Source organism: Hyaena hyaena, unplaced genomic scaffold (assembly GCF_003009895.1).
Source record: "Hyaena hyaena isolate Hyena2069 unplaced genomic scaffold, ASM300989v1 scaffold_550, whole genome shotgun sequence".
NCBI classification, from domain to species: Eukaryota; Metazoa; Chordata; class Mammalia; order Carnivora; family Hyaenidae; genus Hyaena; species Hyaena hyaena.
This window is the reverse complement of record NW_024081182.1, coordinates 650866-669734: the sequence shown is the minus strand read 5'-3', so window position 1 is coordinate 669734 and position 18869 is coordinate 650866. Positions and strand designations below refer to the sequence as shown.

General features: G+C 43.8%; 1 protein-coding gene across 3 annotated transcripts in view; it reads left to right on the top strand.

Moving 5' to 3' along the window:
• Positions 1–18869, top strand: part of TMC7 (transmembrane channel like 7) — a 57142-nt gene that overhangs the window by 11900 nt on the left and 26373 nt on the right. For 2 of the 3 annotated variants that reach the window (XM_039255902.1, XM_039255901.1), the window contains exons 2-5: positions 6902–7145; positions 9148–9296; positions 11422–11589; positions 13478–13560. In XM_039255902.1, the coding sequence (XP_039111833.1) occupies positions 6902–7145; positions 9148–9296; positions 11422–11589; positions 13478–13560 (644 nt within the window). Of the gene's footprint in view, positions 1–6901; positions 7146–9147; positions 9297–11421; positions 11590–13477; positions 13561–18869 lie in introns of those variants that run through there. The other variant, XM_039255903.1, reaches the window with a different exon arrangement.

The window sequence follows — 18869 nt, the reverse complement described above, 5'->3', positions numbered from 1 at the left end:
AGCACTTTCTTAAAAATTTTTTTAATGTTTATTTTTGAGAGAGAGACACAGAGACAGAGAGAGAGACAGAGCATGAGCGGGGGAGGGACAGAGAGAGGGGGAGACTCAGAATCCAAAGCAGGCTCCAGGCACCGAGCTGTCAGGAGAGAGCCTGATGCTGGGCTCACACTCGCAAACTGCGAGATCAAGACCCGAACTGAAGTCAGACGCTTAACCGACTGAGCCACCCAGGTGCCCCATGGAACACTTTCAAATCGATGGCCCATTGAATCGTTTCATGATGAAGCCTACAGCTTTAGCATTTGGCAAGCCTATGATAGATTCCTAATTCCAAAACTTACTGTGTGAGTGGGCAAGGCACTTAACCTCTCCAAACCTCAGTTTCTTTGTCTGTAAAAGGGGATGATTCTATTCAAAGAGTAGTTCAGAGTATTTAACGTGTTGATGCATGCTGAGTACCTCAAATAGCCTGGCACAAGGTAAGTGCTCCGCAAATCCTAGCTAATATCACTTGTGTTGTTTGTAACCTCATCCTCATGATCACACTGAGGTCTGTAGTATTACATACCCGACTCCTGAGAAGAGAAACATGTGACTCAGAGACAGTCATTGTCTTGCCTGGGGTGCCCTGGCTGGTGGGTGACAAGCCAACCCAGGCTCTAGCTCCAGCCCGTGGTCCCTGACCCCACAGTTGCTGAATATTCAGTTGGTTGGTACTGCTTCATATTCTGAGACCTTTGTTTGTGATTACTAAGAGCTCTTTGTTGGTGGCCAGAAGGAGTGGCCTTCAGCCAGGGCTTGGACCCTTTAGCCTCCTGGCCCCCTCCCCCACCACCCGCCACACCCCCCACATTTGCTTTAGGAGCCGCTGTTACTAATAGAAGTGTGTCATTTCCTCAGGGTGTGCTGGAGCAAGGAAATGCAAGGTTGAGTGAGATTTGCAGGCTTGCACTTGGCAACAGGCAGGGCTCCAGGCGCGTGTCTGTGTGTCATCGGCAGTGGGACAGCTGTGCCGTTGTGTCTGAATGTGCTCGTCAGAGAGGCAAACATTACAAATCTGAACCGTCAGACTCCAATTCAGACAACCAGGCCTTGGCTGGTTTCCCCCTCCCCAGCACTCCTTTCTCTTAATAGCTGTAAGTACATTTTATGGAGCCCACTGTGGCCAGGCGCCAAGCCGAGTGTCTCTCCCTAGCAATCGCCTTTAATGCGCTGAAGCCGGCCTCTGCGGTGGGTCCCATCCTTAGCTCCGCAGCCTCCAGAGTGATCCTCTAAAATGTGGTCACATCGAGACACCCTTCAGCTCTGAGCCCTCAGTGGCTTCCCTTCTGTTACCTCCGAGGGGCATACCCGGCCCATGGAGTCTGACTCGGTGTGGCCCCAGCCACGTCTTTGACCTCCACTTTTCCATGCTCCCCGTCCCAGTTACCTATTGTTGCGAACAGACTACTCTGAACGTGACGGCTTAGGCCGTTTTCTGGTTTCTGCTGATTCTGTGCATCAGGAAATCAGCAGGGCATGGAAGAGATGGTTTGCTCGGCCGCGTGTCATGTCTGTTGGGTCTGGAGCATCCAGATAGCTCCTTCCTGCCCCTGGCAGTGCTAAAAGCGAGGGTGACCCAAGGGCTGGGGGTCGGCCGCAGCAGCTGGGGTCAGAGCTAGGGTCTCTGGTACTCACTGTCCACTGGTTCCTCGTTTCTCTTCCTCGGACACCTGGGGCCTCTTCCCTTCCATGTGACTGTGCCAGCCGCACATCCCAACTTCCTACACGACAGCCTCGGCGTCCCAAGAGCACCCAGGTGGAAGCTTCTAGGCCCTTCAAGGATTGGGGCTGCAACTGGCAGAGAAACACTTGTGTTGTGACCTTTGGTTAAAGCAAGTCACAGATCCAGTCCTGATTCAAGGGGAGGGGACCACAGAGGGGCTGGTGTGGTTCATCAGAGGTCAGAACTACAGAACCTTTCAGTGCCTGTTTGTTCACTCTTCTCCAGCCACACCAGCTTCTGCTTCTGTGCTGCTCCTCAAGCGTGCGGTACACACCCCTGCCTCCTGCCTCGGGGCCTTTGCATTTGCTGTTTCCCTGCCCTTGGATTCCCTTCCCCAAATATATACAGGGCTCAGGCTGCCTATTCAGCCTCAGCTTCAATGCTAGTTTAATGCGGAGATCATACCCTACCTGCCTTATGGGAAACAGTGCCTTCCTTCTGCATATCACCTGTCTCCTTAGCCCACTCTGGTTCCGTTTTTGTACTTTTCACCTCCTGGAATATTTATCACTTACTTACTGTCTAATCTTCCCCTGTCCTCCTCTCAGAATATAAGTGCCGTGTGAGTAGGACATTTGCTTTGTTCATGGCAGTATCACTGGCTCTAGATCTGACACATGGTAGCTATATTTGGTGAATGAAAATTTGAGATGAGAGTAAAGTTCAGAGAGGTTAAGTACTATTCCCAATGACACACACACTAATATTCAACAGAGCTAGGAGTCAAACCCAGGCAGTTTGGCATCTAACATTAAGCCTTAGAAGTTTTGCTGCCAATAGGGGTAATTGCTTAGGTTATTATGGCTGTTTCCTATTTCCTCTCCCTGTTTCCTGTCTCTTCTCAAGGTGGTCTTCACACAACTAAAATTGCATCAGGCATAAAACCCATCTTGAAGGTGGTATCTCACCTTCGACAGAAGGCCCTCCCTTCTTAGACTGTTGCCTGGGCACAGCAAAACTTGGCCTCCAGCTGTAGCCTAATGTGGTAGAGTGAATAATAGATTTTTGTATGTGCGTGTGTAATTCTAAATTTAATTTCTCCATCTTAACAACTTTTTTTCATATTGAGGTATAGTTGACATACAAAGTTATATTCATTTTATTTTTTTAACATTTTATTTTTTATTTTTTAATGTGTTTTGTTTTGTGTGGTTTTTTTGTTTGTTTGCTTTGTTTTTGAGAGAGAGAGAGAAATAGTGTGAGTTAGAATGGGAGGGTCAGAGAGAGAAGGAGATACAGAATCCGAAGACAGGCTCCAGTCTCTGAGCTGTCAGCACAGAGCCCGACGTCAGGTTGGAACTCATGAACTGTAAGATCATGACCTGAGCCGAAGTCGGATGCTTAACCGACTGAGCCACCCAGGCGCTCCAAGGTTATATTCGTTTTAAAACATAGTGAGCGGAGGGGCGCCTGGGTGGCTTGGTCGGTTAAGCGTCCGACTTTCGCTTAGGTCATGATATCGCGGTTCGTGGGTTTGAGCCCCGCGTCGGGCTCTGTGTTGACTGCCAGCTCAGAGCCTGGAGCCTATTTCGGAGTCTGTATCTCCCTCTCTCTGACCCTCCCCTGCTCACACTGTCTCTCTCTCTCTCTCCTAGAAATAAATAAAAATATTAAAAAAAAAACCAGAGTGAGTGGATAATTCGATAGATTACACGGTGCTCATATAAATGTAGTTATACCATCTGTCACCATACAATGTTAATACAATATTATTGACTAGATTCCCTAGGTTGTTCTCTTCATCTCCATGATTTACATACTTTAGAACTAGAAGTTTGTATTTCCTTTTTTTAAATTTATTTTTTAAATTTACATCCAAGTTATTTAGCGCATCCTCCCTCCTACAACGCCTCCAACAACCCTCTGTTTGTTCTCCATATTTAAGAGTCTCTTATGTTTTGTCCCCCTCCCTGTTTTTATATTATATTTGCTTCCCTCCCCTTATGTTCATCTGTTTTGTATCCTAAAGTCCTCATATGAGTGAAGTCATATCCGTGTAGCTGCAAATGGCAAGATTTCATTCTTTTTTGAATACCACATCTTCTCTATCCATTCATTCATAGATGGACATTTGGGCCCTTTCTATACTTTGGCTATTGTTGATAGTGCTGCTATAAACATTGGGGTGCATGCGCCCCTTGAAAACAGCATACCTGTGTCCCTCGGATAAATAGCTAGTAGTGTGATTGCTGGGTCATAGGGTAGTTCTATTTTTAATTTTTTGAAGAACCTCCAGACTGTTTTCCAGAGTGGCTTCACCAGTTTGTATTCCCACCAGCAGTGCAAAAGAGATCTCTTTCTCTGCATCCTCGCCAACATCTGTTGTTACCTGAGTTGTTAATGTTAGCCATTCTGACCAGTGTGAGGTGTGGTTTTGATTTGTATTTCGCTGAGGATGAGTGATGTTGAGCATTTTTTCATGTGTTGGTTGGCCATCTGGATGTTTTCTTTGGAGAAGTGTCTATTCATGTCTTTTGCCCATTTCTTCACTGAATTATTTGTTTTTTGGGTGTTGAGTTTGATAAGTTCTTTCTAGATTTGGGATACTAACCCTTTATCTGATATGTCTTTTGCAAATACCTTTTTCCATTCCATCGGTTGCCTTTTAGTTTTGCCAATTGTTTCCTTCACTGTGCAGAAGCCTTTTATTTTGATGAGGTCCCAGTAGTTCACTTTTGCTTTTGTTACGTTGCCTCTGGAGACCTGTTGAGTAAGAAGTTTCTGCAGCTGAGGTCACAGGGTTTTTGCCTGCTTTCTCCTCTAGGATTTTGATGGCTCCCTGTCTTATATTTAGGTCTTTCATCCATTTTTTTTAAAAAAATTTTAATCTCGATTTATTTTTGAGAGAGAGACAGAATGTGAGCCGAGGAGGGGCAGAGAGAGAGAGGGAGACACAGATCCAAAGCAGGCTTCAGGTTCTGAGCTAGCTGTCAGCCCAGAGCCTGACACAGGGCTCGAACTTACAAACCACGAGATCATGACCTGAGCCAAAGTTGGACACATAACCGACTGAGCCACCCAGGTGCCCCTCTTTCATCCATTTTGAGTTTATTTTTGTGTACGGTATAAGAAAGTGGTCCAGTTTCATTTTTCTGCATGTCGCTGTCCAGTTTTCCCAGCACCACTTGCTAAAGACACTGTCTTTATCCCATTGGATATTCTTTCCTGTTTTGTCAAAGATTAGTTGGCCATATGTTTGTGGGTCCATTTCTGGGTTCTCTATTCTGTTCTATTGATCTGAGTGTCTGTTTCTGTGCCAGCAAATAATAGATTTTTGAGTCAGGCAGACCTGGTTCCATTTCCAGTGCCCCCCCTCATTAGGCTAAGCATGGGTAAATTAAGAATGTCATCCATCCATTCATCCACCCATCCATCCAATGAGTATTTATTGAATTTCTCTCTGAGTCAGGGACAGTGCTAGGTTCTGGGGTGCAGTGGTGAAGACATCATCACAGCTCCTGCCCTCTGAGAACTTCCAGTCCACTGGAAGGGATAGATGTACTCACATAGTCACACAAATAAATTTTTTTTTTAAATATTTTTATTTATTTCTAGGAGAGAGAGAGAGAGACAGCGTGAGCAGGGGAGGGTCAGAGAGGGAGGGAGACACAGACTCTGAAACAGGCTCCAGGCTCTGAGCTGGCAGTCAGCACAGAGCCTGTCGCGGGGCTCGAACCCACGAACCGCGAGATCACGACCTAAGCGAAAGTCGGACGCTTAACCGACTAAGCCACCCAGGCGCCCCTCGTTTTGTTTTTTAATTGGAAGTTGTGATCTATGTCCTTATTTATTTAAAACTTAGTAAACCCTTAACAGTAAAGTTAACATATAATNTCGCGGGGCTCGAACCCACGAACCACGAGATCATGACCTGAGCCGAAGTCGGACGCTTAACCGACTAAGCCACCCAGGCGCCCCAATCACACAAATAAATTTATTTGCAAATATTATGTATGTATTTTCAAATTCTGATCAGTGCTATGAGGGACTTAGTGTGTGTGTGAGTGTGTGTGTGTGTGGAGGGGGGTGGAATGGCATCTGTAATAGTGCAGGGGGCAGGAGCAGTTCCCTGATTAAGTGACATTTGAGTAGGAGCTAATAGGATAAATAGTTGTGGTAAGTTCATTCCAGGCAGAAGGAACAGCATATGCAAAGGTTCTGAGGAGGAGGGAGCAAGGCCCATCTTAGCGTCTGAAAGATCCTTAAAAATGTGTGGTCGGAGGGCACAGAGCCTGAGGAACTGGAGACACAAGCAGGATCCAACCAGGCAGGGCTTTGAGGGGCCTGGGCGTGTGGTTGAGGAACCTGTCAACTTTATTTTCTCATCTGTAAAATGGGAATGGTAATAGCACCTCCCTCAGATGTGTGAGCAGCTGTGGCCAGCTGGGTGACAGTGGGGTGTAGCTCGTCTGGGATGTCTCAGCTGGGCTGATCATCCCCCACTGCAATGGTCTCATCCTCTAGCGGGTTAATGTGCACTTGTTCACAAGGCAGCAGCTGGGGGCCAGAGAGCAGCAGAAGCCAGCAGGGCTTAGAGAATGGCACAGCATCGCTTCCACTGCCTTCTCTTGGCCTGAGCAGATCACAAGGCCAGCCCACATTCATGAGTGCATGTGAAGCTCTCCACACGGTGCCTGGCGCACAGGAAATGCTCTGTGAATGCGATTATTATTGCCGATGCTACTGATGTTATCACCATGCATTGCACTTGCATAGCGCTTTATGCTTTTCAAAGTTTTGTCCAATGCATCATTATAGCTTACCCCGCGTGAAGATAGTTGGGGCAAATTATACCAGCCCCATTCGGCAAATGTGGAAGGGTTCAGAAAACTACCTCAGATCACACATTTAGCTGGTGGCTGCAGCCAAACTCTAGAACTCCGATACCACAAAAGCTACCGCATATTTGCACACACATCTGCTGAAAGTGAACCCATTGGCTGATGATGGTGTCATCCTCCCGAGGACCATCCTAGTAAACAGAATAATTAAGATACAAATGTGTTTTGTGTGTGGCACAGGCTAGTGACCATCTGCTAGGTTTGGGTATGGCCCCTGAGACTCTCCTCTCAAGGTCTGTGTTTTTGGCTCCCAGGCTCAGTGGAGTCAATGATGATTCTCTTTTTTCTTGCTCAGAGAACCTCTCTTTGGATTCCAGTTGCTTTTCCTCTCCACCTGTGAACTTCCTTCAAGAATTGCCAAGCTATCGGTCCATTGCACGCAAGAGGACGACCGTTCCTAACCGAGAAAAACAAAGTGGCACTTTGCTGAAGCCGACAGACTCTCACAGCTCCCAGCTGCAGGGAGGAATCGCCGAAAACCTCAATAGCCAATCGATTCGGAAGTATGCACTGAACATCTCTGAGAAGCGGAGGCTAAGGTTCGTTCAGTAGCCATGCGGAAGGCATTTGATGCATGTTTTGGGCAGGGGTGTGCTGGATGCATGGAATGCATTTCCTGAAGAGTTCATGTGAGTAGAAATGTATTACTTAAGGTAAGCCACACTGCAGGGACAAAGTTACCCAAAACATGTAATAGCACATGTATTAGAAATTTATTTCCTTTAGAAAAATGTTTTATTTATTTTTGAGAGAGCACCAGAAGCGTGGGGGGGGGGTGGCGGGGAGGCGCGTGGGCATGAGGACAGAGGATCAAAAACAGGCTCTACACTGACAGCAGCGAGCCCGATGCGGGGCTCGAACTCACAGACGGTGAGGTCATGACCTGAGCTGCTGAGCTGAAGTCGGACGCTCAACTGACTGAGCCATCCAGGTGCCCCTAGAAGTTTATTTCTTGTTCACATAAAAGTCCTGGGTTCAGATCAAGGGGGAACTTTGTAGTCATTCGGGGACCCATGCTCCCTCCCTCTTGTGGCTCTGCAAACCCCTGAGGCCTCATTGTCTGTAGTTACTCCTCCCTGTTTCCACTCCCCCGAGCCCTTGCCAACCACTGATCTACTGTGTCTTTAGATTTGCCATTCTGGACATGTCATATAAATGGAATCATACAATACCTGGCTGCTTTCACTTAGCGTCATGTTTTCAAGGTTGATCCAAGTTGTGGTGTGTCTCAGTATGCCATTCCTTTTATTTATTTTTTTAAGTTTATTTGTTTATTTTGAGGGAGAGAGAGCGAGCATGCATGCGTGCTCATGAGCCTGGGAGAGGGGCAGAGAAAGAGGGAGAGAGAGAATCCCAATCAGTCTCTGCACTGTCATGCAAGGCTTAATCTCACCAACTGTGAGATCATGACCTGATCTGAAATCGAGAGGCAGATGCTTAACCAATTGAGCCACCCAGGTGCCCCAGTATTCCAGTCCTTATTTTTTTATTTATAAGACTAGGTTTTTTCAAAAATGTTTACTTCTTTTTGAGAGAGAGAATGAGAAGGGGAGCAGTAGAGATAGCAGGGGACAGAGGATCTGAAGCAGGCTCTGCGCGGACAGCAGAGAGCCAGATGCGGGGCTTGGACTTAGGAGCCAAGCCATGAGATCAGAACCACCCGAGCTAAAGTCAGATGCTTAACCAACGGAGCCACCCGGGCACTCCCCTTTTTAAAAAAGTTTTTTAATATTTATTTCTTTTGAGAGAGAGAGCGCGCGCACTAGCAGGGTAGGGACAGAGACACAAGGAGAGAGAAACTCCTAAGCAGGCACCATAGTCAATGCAGAGCCAGATGCAGGGCTCTAGCTCACAAACTGAAAGATTATGACCTGCGCTGAAACCAAGAGTCAGACGCTTAAGCAACTGAGCCACCAGGCGCCACAGTGTGCCATTCCTTTCTATGGTTGAATGTTACTTCATTGTATGGATATGTCTCATTTTGTTTGTGCATTCATCCGTTGGTGGACATTTGGGTTGTTTCCACCTTTTGGCTCTTGTGAATAGTGCTGCTATGAACATTTATTTCCAAGTTTTTCTTTGAGACCCTGTTGTCCGTTCTTTTGGGACCTCCACCTAGGAGTGGAATTGCTGAGTCATATCAGAACTCTGTGTTTAACATTTTGAGGAATATCCAGTCTGTTTTCAGTAGCGGCCACACCATTTTACATTTCCACCAACTGTGTATGAGGGCTCTGGGGTTTCCACATCCTGTCAACTGGAGTTTTATTTGATGCTGAGGCTTGATGACATTGTCATGACTTTCATTTACTTACTTATTCAGAGAGAGAGAGAGAGAGAGAGAATGTGCAGGAGTGCACAGGGAGGGGCAGAGAGAGGGAGAGAGAATCCCAAGCAGGCTCCATGCCTTCAGTGCTAAGACTGAGGCAGTGCTCGATCACACAAACCATGAGATCATGACCTGAGCCAAAGTGAAGAGTTAGACGGTTAACAGACTAAGCCATCCAGGCACCCCCATCATGACTATTTTTTTTAATGCAGGAACATTCAGGAGACCCAGATGAAGTATTTATCTGAGTGGGACCAGTGGAAACGGTATAGCAGCAAGTCTTGGAAGAGGTTCATAGGGAAGGCTCGCGAGATGGCAACCCACCTGGAGCTGTGGCGGAAGGACATTCGCAGCATAGAAGGTACCACGCCCCACACTCTGCACATGCGCCCCTCGGGGACTTCGCGGGGGTGGAAGTCTCCCGTCCGGGGGGGGGGGGGGGGGGAGGGCCAGAAAGTACAGCTTCGTTTCTCTAACCTGTAGAAGAAATTTAGCACTTAGTTCTGTGAGGAGTGGGAGCTACAGACCAGTGAGAATTAGCAGAACCTGTGTCTTCGTCACCAGGAAAATCAGATATTTATTTTCCTATCCCTTCCGGCTGTACGTGTCTTGGAACACCGTTTGTGCTCGTCACTACTTTGAATTCATAGCAGTTAACCTGCAAGGCTGCCACTAGATCCTGTTATTTAATGTGCTAATAAAGATGCTCCTATATTATTCTAGCACACATTTGGTTTTTAATATTATAACCATAGGTCTATTTGTATTAGGAGCATTTAAAATACTATTCTGAGATAGGGTTTGTTAGGTTTCACCGGACTGCCAAAGCTGCCCCTGGCCCTGAAAATACCGAGGATCCCTCCTTCCCCATATGGGGGAGAGTTGGGCTGCAGGATTCCAGCAGTCACCTCTGGTTGTTCTAACAAGATACCATAGACAGGGTGGCCTGAGCGACAGGATTTATTTTCTTATAGTCTGGAGACTGGAAATTCAAGACCAGGCTGCCTTCTCACTGTGTCTTTACATGACCTCATCTTCGTGCCCTCTTAAGGGACAGAGAGAAAGAGAGAGAGAGAGAGTGCGCGCACGCTTCAGTTATGATGCCTCTTCTTGGAAGGGCACCAATCCCATCATTGAGCCCCACTCCTGGACTTCATCTAAACCTAATCATCTCCCAAAGACTCCACCTTGAAATACCATCATATCAGGGCTTAGGGATTCAACATATGAATTTGGGGGTAGGAGGGAGACACGATTCAGTCCATAGCAAGTATACAAAAAACTGCAATTTTTGCAAATTGTGCCAAAATATAAAATTAGGAAAGAACATTTCAACATTTGGGTGACATAGCAGAGCCAGGGAGAAAATACCTCTTAGGGTTACATAACCATAAAGCAGAAAGTTGATTTACAGACAACTCCTCAAATCTGCTAAATTGGGAATTTTGTCAAGTCTGTAGGGAATGAGTGGAAGAAATGCGGTCATTTTTACTATTTTAAGGCCTATAAAATATACTGTTGGTAATTTATTCAATAAAGTGCCTTTTTAAATTGTTTTATTGGGAGAAGGTAAGTGGAATCACAAGGGACTTCATAGGCTCACTTAAAACTTAACCATCGAAAGGGTGCCTGAGTGGCTCAGTTGGTTGAGTCTGACTTCGGCTCAGGTCATGATCTCATGGCTCACGGGTTCAAGTCCCACATTGGACCCTGTGCTGACAACTCAGAGCCTAGAGCCTGCTTCCAACTCTGTGTCTCCTCTCTGTCTGCTCCTCCCCTCTCTCTCCTTCAAAAATAAACAAACATTAAAAACAAGCAAACTTAACCATCTGGCTGTACTTTTTCTGAGATCCAAGCATAACCATGTTTGGAGCAAAATAATAAAAGCTAATCCCAACTGAGCCTTTATCATCCACTAGGCATTGTGTTAAACATTTCATTCATATTAGCTTAGTTAATCCTCACAAGAACCTTTCATATAGGTATTTATCATTTACATGACTCAAATGGGTTAAAATACTTGGCCGACTTCATTCAGCTAGGATGAGGGAGACCCAGGATTTGAAGGATTCGATCCAGGCGGTCAAGCTTCCATGCCCAGCTTCCTTTCTGATTTAGTGGTGGCCTTTCTGGAAGTTTTCATTCAGAAAGGGGTTTGTGAGAATCCAGAAATGAATTCATACAGTCACGGTCAGTTACAAAAGCACCTACTGCAATTCACTGGGGAAAGGGTAGCCTTTTTAGTAAGTGGTGCTGAGTCAATTAGGAAAGACATTGAATCCTACCACACACCATTGTCAAGATGGAGTGTAGATTTACAGGTGAAAGAAGGAAAGCCTTAAAGCCAACAGCAGAAAAACCAAATGTTTCTTCCTCCCTCCCCCACCAAGACTCCTCTAACCAGCTTTCTGGCTGATTGGATCTACCGCAGGTAGTGCGTGTGGTTGGTGCTCCTGATTGGTGATGTCTGGATTTCTTTGTTCCAGGGAAGTTTGGCACTGGGATTCAGTCCTATTTCTCCTTCTTGCGGTTTCTGGTGTTGCTGAACTTGGTGATCTTTCTGATCATCTTTATGCTGGTTTTGCTTCCAGTCTTGCTCACCAAATACAACATCACCAATAGCACATTTGTGCTTATTCCGTCCAAAGACACAGGTGAGTCTAAGACCTAGTTTGCTGTGAGAATGTCCTTGTCACACTTTACCTATCTACCATGCTTCCTTTTCTGGGAATCTTTATATTCTAAGTTGTGGGTGCCTGTATTAGGCGGAGCTAGGCTATGCTTCAGAAACAAATGATTCTATGACTCTCAGCACCTGGTAACCACAAAGGTTCTTTCTCACTCACAGTACGTGTCCATCACTGTTTGGCGGTGGTTTCACTCCGTGTTGTCTTCACTCTGGAGCCCAGGCTGATGGAGCAGCCTCTGTGTGGACCCCTGACGGTCACTTTGTCCAAGGGAAAGAGAGCCATGGCAAACGTGCTGGCTTCTAAAGCGTCTGCCCGGACATGACTCCTGTGACTTCCGCCACATTTCATTATCCAAAGCAAGTCACTTGGCCACTCTTGATTTCAGCAAGGCATCTGGGAGGAGCACTGTGGGCTAGGAGAGTGGAATAATTAGCAAGCATGATACAACGTACTTTAGTAACTGTATTTTGAGACTTTTATCTCTGATAATGGTGACACTCAGTTTCCGCCAGTCACGTGCCAGACGTTATGGCAAGTGCCGGACCCGTGTTTCCTTACTGAATGCTTAATTGAAGTCACATCATTTGGGCATTCTGTTTATTCTAATGTGGAGGGTTTCTGTCATTCCACAGACATTTATCGATTCCTCTCTTGCTCTGTGCTACGTGCCAGAAGTCGGGCGAGCTGAGTCAGTGCCTAACTTACGTTAGAACTGTAAAATGGCAGAACTGGAATTAGCTTTGGAGAAACTGGTTCAACTCCTTTTTCTTTTTTCTTTTTTTTTAGTAGGCTTCATACCCAGTGTGGAGCCCAATGCAGGGCCTTAACTCACCACCATGAGTTCCAGACCTGAGCTGAGATCAAGAGACTGTCAACTCTCTTCTTTTAACAAAGGGGAAACTGACGTTCAGAGAAGGGGTGGTAGATTGGGCTCTTTTCCTCAATTTGTCACTCCTCTGTGATTATGACTTTGTAGGGCCCCCCACTGGGGGCAGAGAATACTTTCTGTCCCATTGGTGTTGCAGTTGGCCATGTGACTTGTTTTGTCCAGAGGAATATTGGCTTGAAATGGTTTATGTGGTTGACTTGTCTATGAGAAGAGTCATGGGGAGAGCATCACCTAGGTAACCATTGCCTCAGCCTGGGCCCCAGAATGCAGTCATATGGCGTAGAGCTGAGCCCAGCTATAAGACTGGAGTCCATCCTGGCTCAGCCTAAATCAGCGAAATGAGCTCAAACTGTAGCTCCACGAATGAGAAAATACATGTTTAGTATGTTCAGTCCCTGAGACTTTAAAGTTATTTGTACAACAGCAAAGCTCACTGATACAGGGAAAGTGAATTAGCTGTTCAAGGATAAGGTAGTGTCTCTCAAATTAGTATTCAAGTAGTTTCTTGGTTATTTGCACATATGTAAATATAGGTTGTTTTAATGAAGCTGCATGTTTATTTATACACATGGAGAGATCTTTTAAAATTGAATGTGCTTACAATGGAATAACAGTTATGTCAATCACATGTTCCAAAACATGTGCAAACATGAACCCCAAAGCACAAAATACCAATACCGACAAAACACGTGATGTATGTAGACCCACATACAACATGTATAGAAAAAGACACACAGCCACCGATGTGTAGGGAGAATAGTGAGAGGTGAAAATGGTGTTGTACTTGGTGCACTGAGGTTTGGATTGCAGACAGAAACCCACGGATTGGCAAACACGTCCACACATAATTATATGCGACATGTCTAAATATATATACATATGCATGCATAGGTACACAAATTATGATGGACAAGTTGTAGAGACTGTAAAACTATTTCCACTGATGTTTTTGTTTTTTCACAGATGTTCAGTGCACAGTGTATCCAATAAGTAGTTCTGGACTCATTTACTTTTATAGTTATATCATAGACTTGCTCTCTGGCACTGTAAGTATTTCACATAATTTTGTATTTGGATCCTCAATATACTGAAACTAGGTTAATTTAAATTTCTTTTAATGTTTATTTATTTTTGAGACAGAGAGAGACAGAGTATGAGCGGGGAAGGGGCAGAGAGGAAGGGAGACACAGAATCAGAAGCAAGCTCCAGGCTCTGAGCTGTCAGCACAGAGCCTGATGTGGGGCCCAAACCCACAGACTGTGAGATCATGGCCTGAGCTGAAGTCAGACACTTAAGTGACTGAGCCACCCAGATGTCCCAAAAATTAGGTTAATGTAAAGCTCAGGTTCCTGAATGTCTGTGGTGAGCCAAACACAGGAGTTGACCACATTGGCAAGGATAATGTTCACCCACCTGCTGCTGGATTATACAGGAAATAGGCTTTGTCACTAGTAGCCATTGGCCTTTCCTTAATCCCTGTCACCTTGGTACTGATCTACAGCAAAATGCTGAGAAGTTTCAGTGAAAATAAACCCAGATAGAATATATTTAATTTCTCAGACATTGTAAAACCTTACATTTTGGGGCCTTTGACCGCCTGGATGAAAGCCATGGTTCTTCCTCTCAGAAATTACACACAAAGACATGAGTGTCACACGCATTTGTACATTCCCTGAAATCCAGAGTCTGTTAATCCCAGGTTAACCCGCTACTCTAAAGTGAAACCAATCTCATCCTTGCTATAGTAGTTCCAAAAGGTTTTTAAATCTTCTTTCTTCTTAAAAAATGATTTTTTTGTGCACTTCCATTTGTTTATCCTACTTTTTTCAGGAAATAAGATTGCAGCTATGAAAAATGGCCATCTCTGCTTCCTAGACCAGGATTTCTCAACCTCAGCATGAATGATATTTGAGAGCCAATCCTTCTTTGTTGTGGGGCCTTCCTGTGCACTGTAGGAAGTGTAGCAGTGTCCCTGGCCTCTCTGTACTAGACACCAGTAGCAGCTAAGTTGTGACAATCAAAAATGTTTCCAGACATTGCCAGATGCTTCCTGGGGATAAATTGCCTCTGGTTAGGAACCACTCCTTTAGAGGGGCGCCTGGCTGGTTCAAAATAGAGCCTGTGAGAGGCTCCTGGGTGGCTTAGTCGGTTAAGCGTCCGACTTTCGCTTAGGTCATGATCTCGCGGTTCGTGGGTTCGGGCCCCGCGTCGGGCTCTGTGCTGACTGCCAGCTCAGAGCCTGGAGCCTGTTTCAGTCTGTGACTCCCTCTCTCTCTGACCCTCCCCTGCTCACGCTGTCTCTCTCTCTCTCTCCTAGAAATAAATAAAACATTTAAAAAAAAAACAAAAAAAACCGAAACAAAATAGAGCCTGTGACTCTTGATCTCATGGTCGTGAGTTCCAGCCCCATGTGGGGCATGGAACTTACTTAAAACAAAACAAAACCAAAAAACCCATTCCTTTAGATGCTTAAAAAATACAAATATATAAAAAAATCTCTGAAAGTTATGGTCTTCATTTTATTTTATTTTTTTAAGTATGCTCCATGCCCAGCATGGAACCCAACTCAGGGCTTGAACTCACAACCCTGAGATCAAGACTTGGGCTGAGATCAAGAGTTGGACACTTGACCAACTGAGCCACCAAGGTGCCCCTGAAAGTTACTCGTCTTAAAATGCAATGTCATTGACATTCTACTTTACCAAGTGTACAAAGCTTTGAATTTGTCCATTGCACTTGATTTTGAAAAGTGGTTTTTACATCTCTGTGCTTATGTGTTTCTCAGAGCAATTGAGAGGAGTTATCAGCTGCGTGTTAAAATGTCCACTATGCAAAAGAAGAAATGGAAGCGATATAAAACATGCAAGGGAGAGAGAAATTCATTGACTAACCCAAGGTCGCTAATGATAACCAAGGTCGCTCCAGTTCTCAGAACTGTTGTTGCCCCATTTCTGTAAATTACACCCCACAAGAGAAATTTCTTTTCATAGATCTCCACACACCATAATCTTTTTCCTTATAGGAAAAGTATAGGAGACTTAGATGCACTTGATCATAAATGCTTAGCATACAAAATGATATGATATGATAAAAGGAGAGATGGCCAGAGATATTGAACATAGACTTGTCTTTGCTGAAAGCAGTTGAGCTCACGATCAAATCAGAGAAATCATTTTCCAGTCCCACTGGATCTTGGCCCTATAATGTTACATTATTTTGAAGGAATTACAGCCCTGATATCAACCTGGGGCAACAAAAAACCAGGTTTCGTGTAGTTGGGCAGGTTTTTATGGCCTGTGTGCCCAGCCTTCAGAAGAATTAAAGAATTAAAGATAGAGCCTTCTGCTTCTACATTTTTTATTTCTTATAAAAAATTTACTTAAGGGGCACCTGGGTGGCTCAGTCACTTCAGCATCTGACTCTTGATTTTGGCTCGAAGCAGACCCATTTGGATTGTCTCTGTCCTTCACTTGCTCACTCTCTCAAAATAAATAAATACATTTAAAAATGCATTGAAATAGTCAATATAAGAATATATGGTTATCATAAAAAATACAGAATTTATAAAGTAAAAGTGAAAGCACCTCTCTCCAGAGGCCACCTAACCTTTAACGGTGGTTCGCAGCCTTCTCAAACTTTCTCATGACCTTCTGGCTCATAGCTTTCTTGACTTTTCTCTCGACCTTACTTCATATGGTCTTACTTTGTATTTTATAACATGGATTTTTCATGGTCTAGACAGTCCCCTACTGCTTCCATATTCCTCCTTTACGAACATCTGTGTACCTTGTATACTATTTCTGCCTTCTTTATATATTTCCTTCCCACTCTCCTTCAATTTTCCTGCTGTCGAAGGAGAAGAGTGAGGTGTTTGGTTATTCCTACCCTAAGTAGTCTGGGACTTTTCTGTGCTGTATTTTCTCATAGGGCACCTTTGGGTTTTTTGTTTGTTTGATTTGGTTTGGTTTTGGTAAGAGCTTTATTGAGAGATAGTTCATGTATCATACAGTTCACTGATTTAAAATGTCCAATTCCATGTTTTTTTAGTGTGCTGTCATCACCAGTCAGCCTTAGAATACTTTCATCACCTCAAAAAGAAATGCTGTACCCTTTAAGTATCACCTACCAATCTTAACCAGCCTTAAGCAACCGTTAATCTACTTTGTCTACAAAAATGCTCATTCCTGACATTTCATATACGTGAAGTCATATAATACATGGCCTTTTGTCTCGGGCTTCTTTCACTTAGAGTGTTTAAAAACACCTATGTTGTGGCATCTATCAGTCTCATTCTTTGTTCCATTGGAACAAGATTCCAATTGTGTAGATTCCATTAATAAGATTCCATTGTGTAGATATACCACTTATTGTTTATCTATTCACAATGGACACTTGGATTGTTTACAGCTAGTGATTCCGCTCTGAGTAAAATCACTAGGTCAGATGGTAACCCTGTGTTTAACTTGTTGAGGAACTGCCAGACTTTTCCAAAGCAGGGTTTGAGGATTCTGATGGCTTCACATTCTTGTCAACACTTGCTGTTTGCCTGACTTTTTGATTATAGCCCCCCCAGTTTGTGTGAAAGTGGAATCTCTTTGTGGTTTTGATTTGCATTTCTCTAATGACTAATGATGTTGAGCATCTTTTCATGTGCTTATTGACCGTTGTGTATCCTCTTTGAATAAATGTCTATTTGGATCTTCCTTCCATTTTTAATTGGATTCTTTTTATTGTTGAGTTATAAGAGTTCTTTTTTTAGGGGCGCCTGGGTGGCTTGGTCGGTTAAGCGTCCGACTTTCGCTTGGGTCATGATCTCACAGTTCGTGGGTTCGAGCCCCGCGTCGGGCTCTGTGCTGACTGCCAGCTCAGAGCCTGGAGCCTGTTTCAGTCTGTGACTCCCTCTCTCTCTGACCCTCCCCTGCTCACGCTGTCTCTCTCTCTCTCTCTCTCTCTCCTAGAAATAAATAAAATAAAATAAAATAAAAACATTAAAAAAAAAAGAGTTCTTTTTTTAAAAAATTTTAAAAAAAGTGGGGGGAGGGTTGCCTGGGTGGCTCAGTTGGTTAAGCTACTTCAGCCCAGGTCATGATCCCACACATTGTGAGTTCGAGCCCCACGTTAGGCGCTGTGCTGACAGCTCAGAGCCTGGGAGCTGCTTCAGATTCCGTGTTTCCCTCTCTCTCTGACCCTCCCCTGCTTGCACTCTATCTCCCAAAAGTAAATAAACATTAAAAAAATTTTTTTAAGTAAAAAAATAGTTTTTTTAAAAAAAGATTTTCTTTTTAAGTAATCTTTATACCCAGTGTGGAACTTGAACTTACAACCCCAAGATCAAGAGTCTCATGCTCCATCAACTGAACCAGCCAGGAACCCCAGGAGTTCTTTATGTATTCTAGATACAAGGGCCTTGTCAGATACTTGATTTACAAGTATTTGCTTCTATTCTCTGGGTTGTCTTTTCACTTTCTTGATAGTATCCTTTGAAGCACAAAAGTTTCTAATTTTGATGAAGTCCAGTTTATTTTTTCTTTAATTGCTTGGGTTTTTGGTGTTATGCTTAAGAATTCATGAACAATTTCAAGGTCATGGAGACTTTATTCCTCTATTTTCTTCTAAGAGTTTTCTAGTTTGGGCTCTTGCATGGAAGTCTTTGATACATAAGTTAATTTTTATATATGGGTAAGGTAGGGGTTCAACTTCTTTCTCTTTCTTTCTTTCTTTCTTTCTTTCTTTCCTTCTTTCTTCTGGGTTTTTGTTTGTTTGTTTGTTTTGCATTTGCCATCCAGCTGTCTCAGCACCATTTCCTGAAAAAAAACCTGTTCTTTCCCTTTATCAAATATCAATTGACCATAGATATATTTGCCTCAATTCTATTCCATTGATCTATATGTCTGTTTTTAAATTAGTAGGACAGTGTCTTGATTAATCTTGTTTTATAGTATGTTTTGAAATATGTGTGGGCCTCTCTATTTTATTATTCTTTTTCAAGATTGTTTTGGCTATATATATATATATATATATATATATATATATATATATATAATAATCTGGGATTAGTTGGTAAATTACTACAAAGAAGCCACCAGGCATTCTGATACAGATATGTTGAAACTATAGATCAGTTTGGAGATTGCTATGGATCTCTTGATCCATGAACATGGAATGTTTTCTATTTACTTAGATCTTCTTTAATTTTCTTAAACAATGTTTTGTAGTCTTAAGAATGTATGATTTGCTCTTTATTTTGTTAAATCTCTTCCTAAGTATGTTATTCTTTTTGCACATGGAATTGTTTTCTTAATTTCATTTCGGATAATACAGTGCTGTATTTTTAATGCTCAGGTTTTATCTGTGC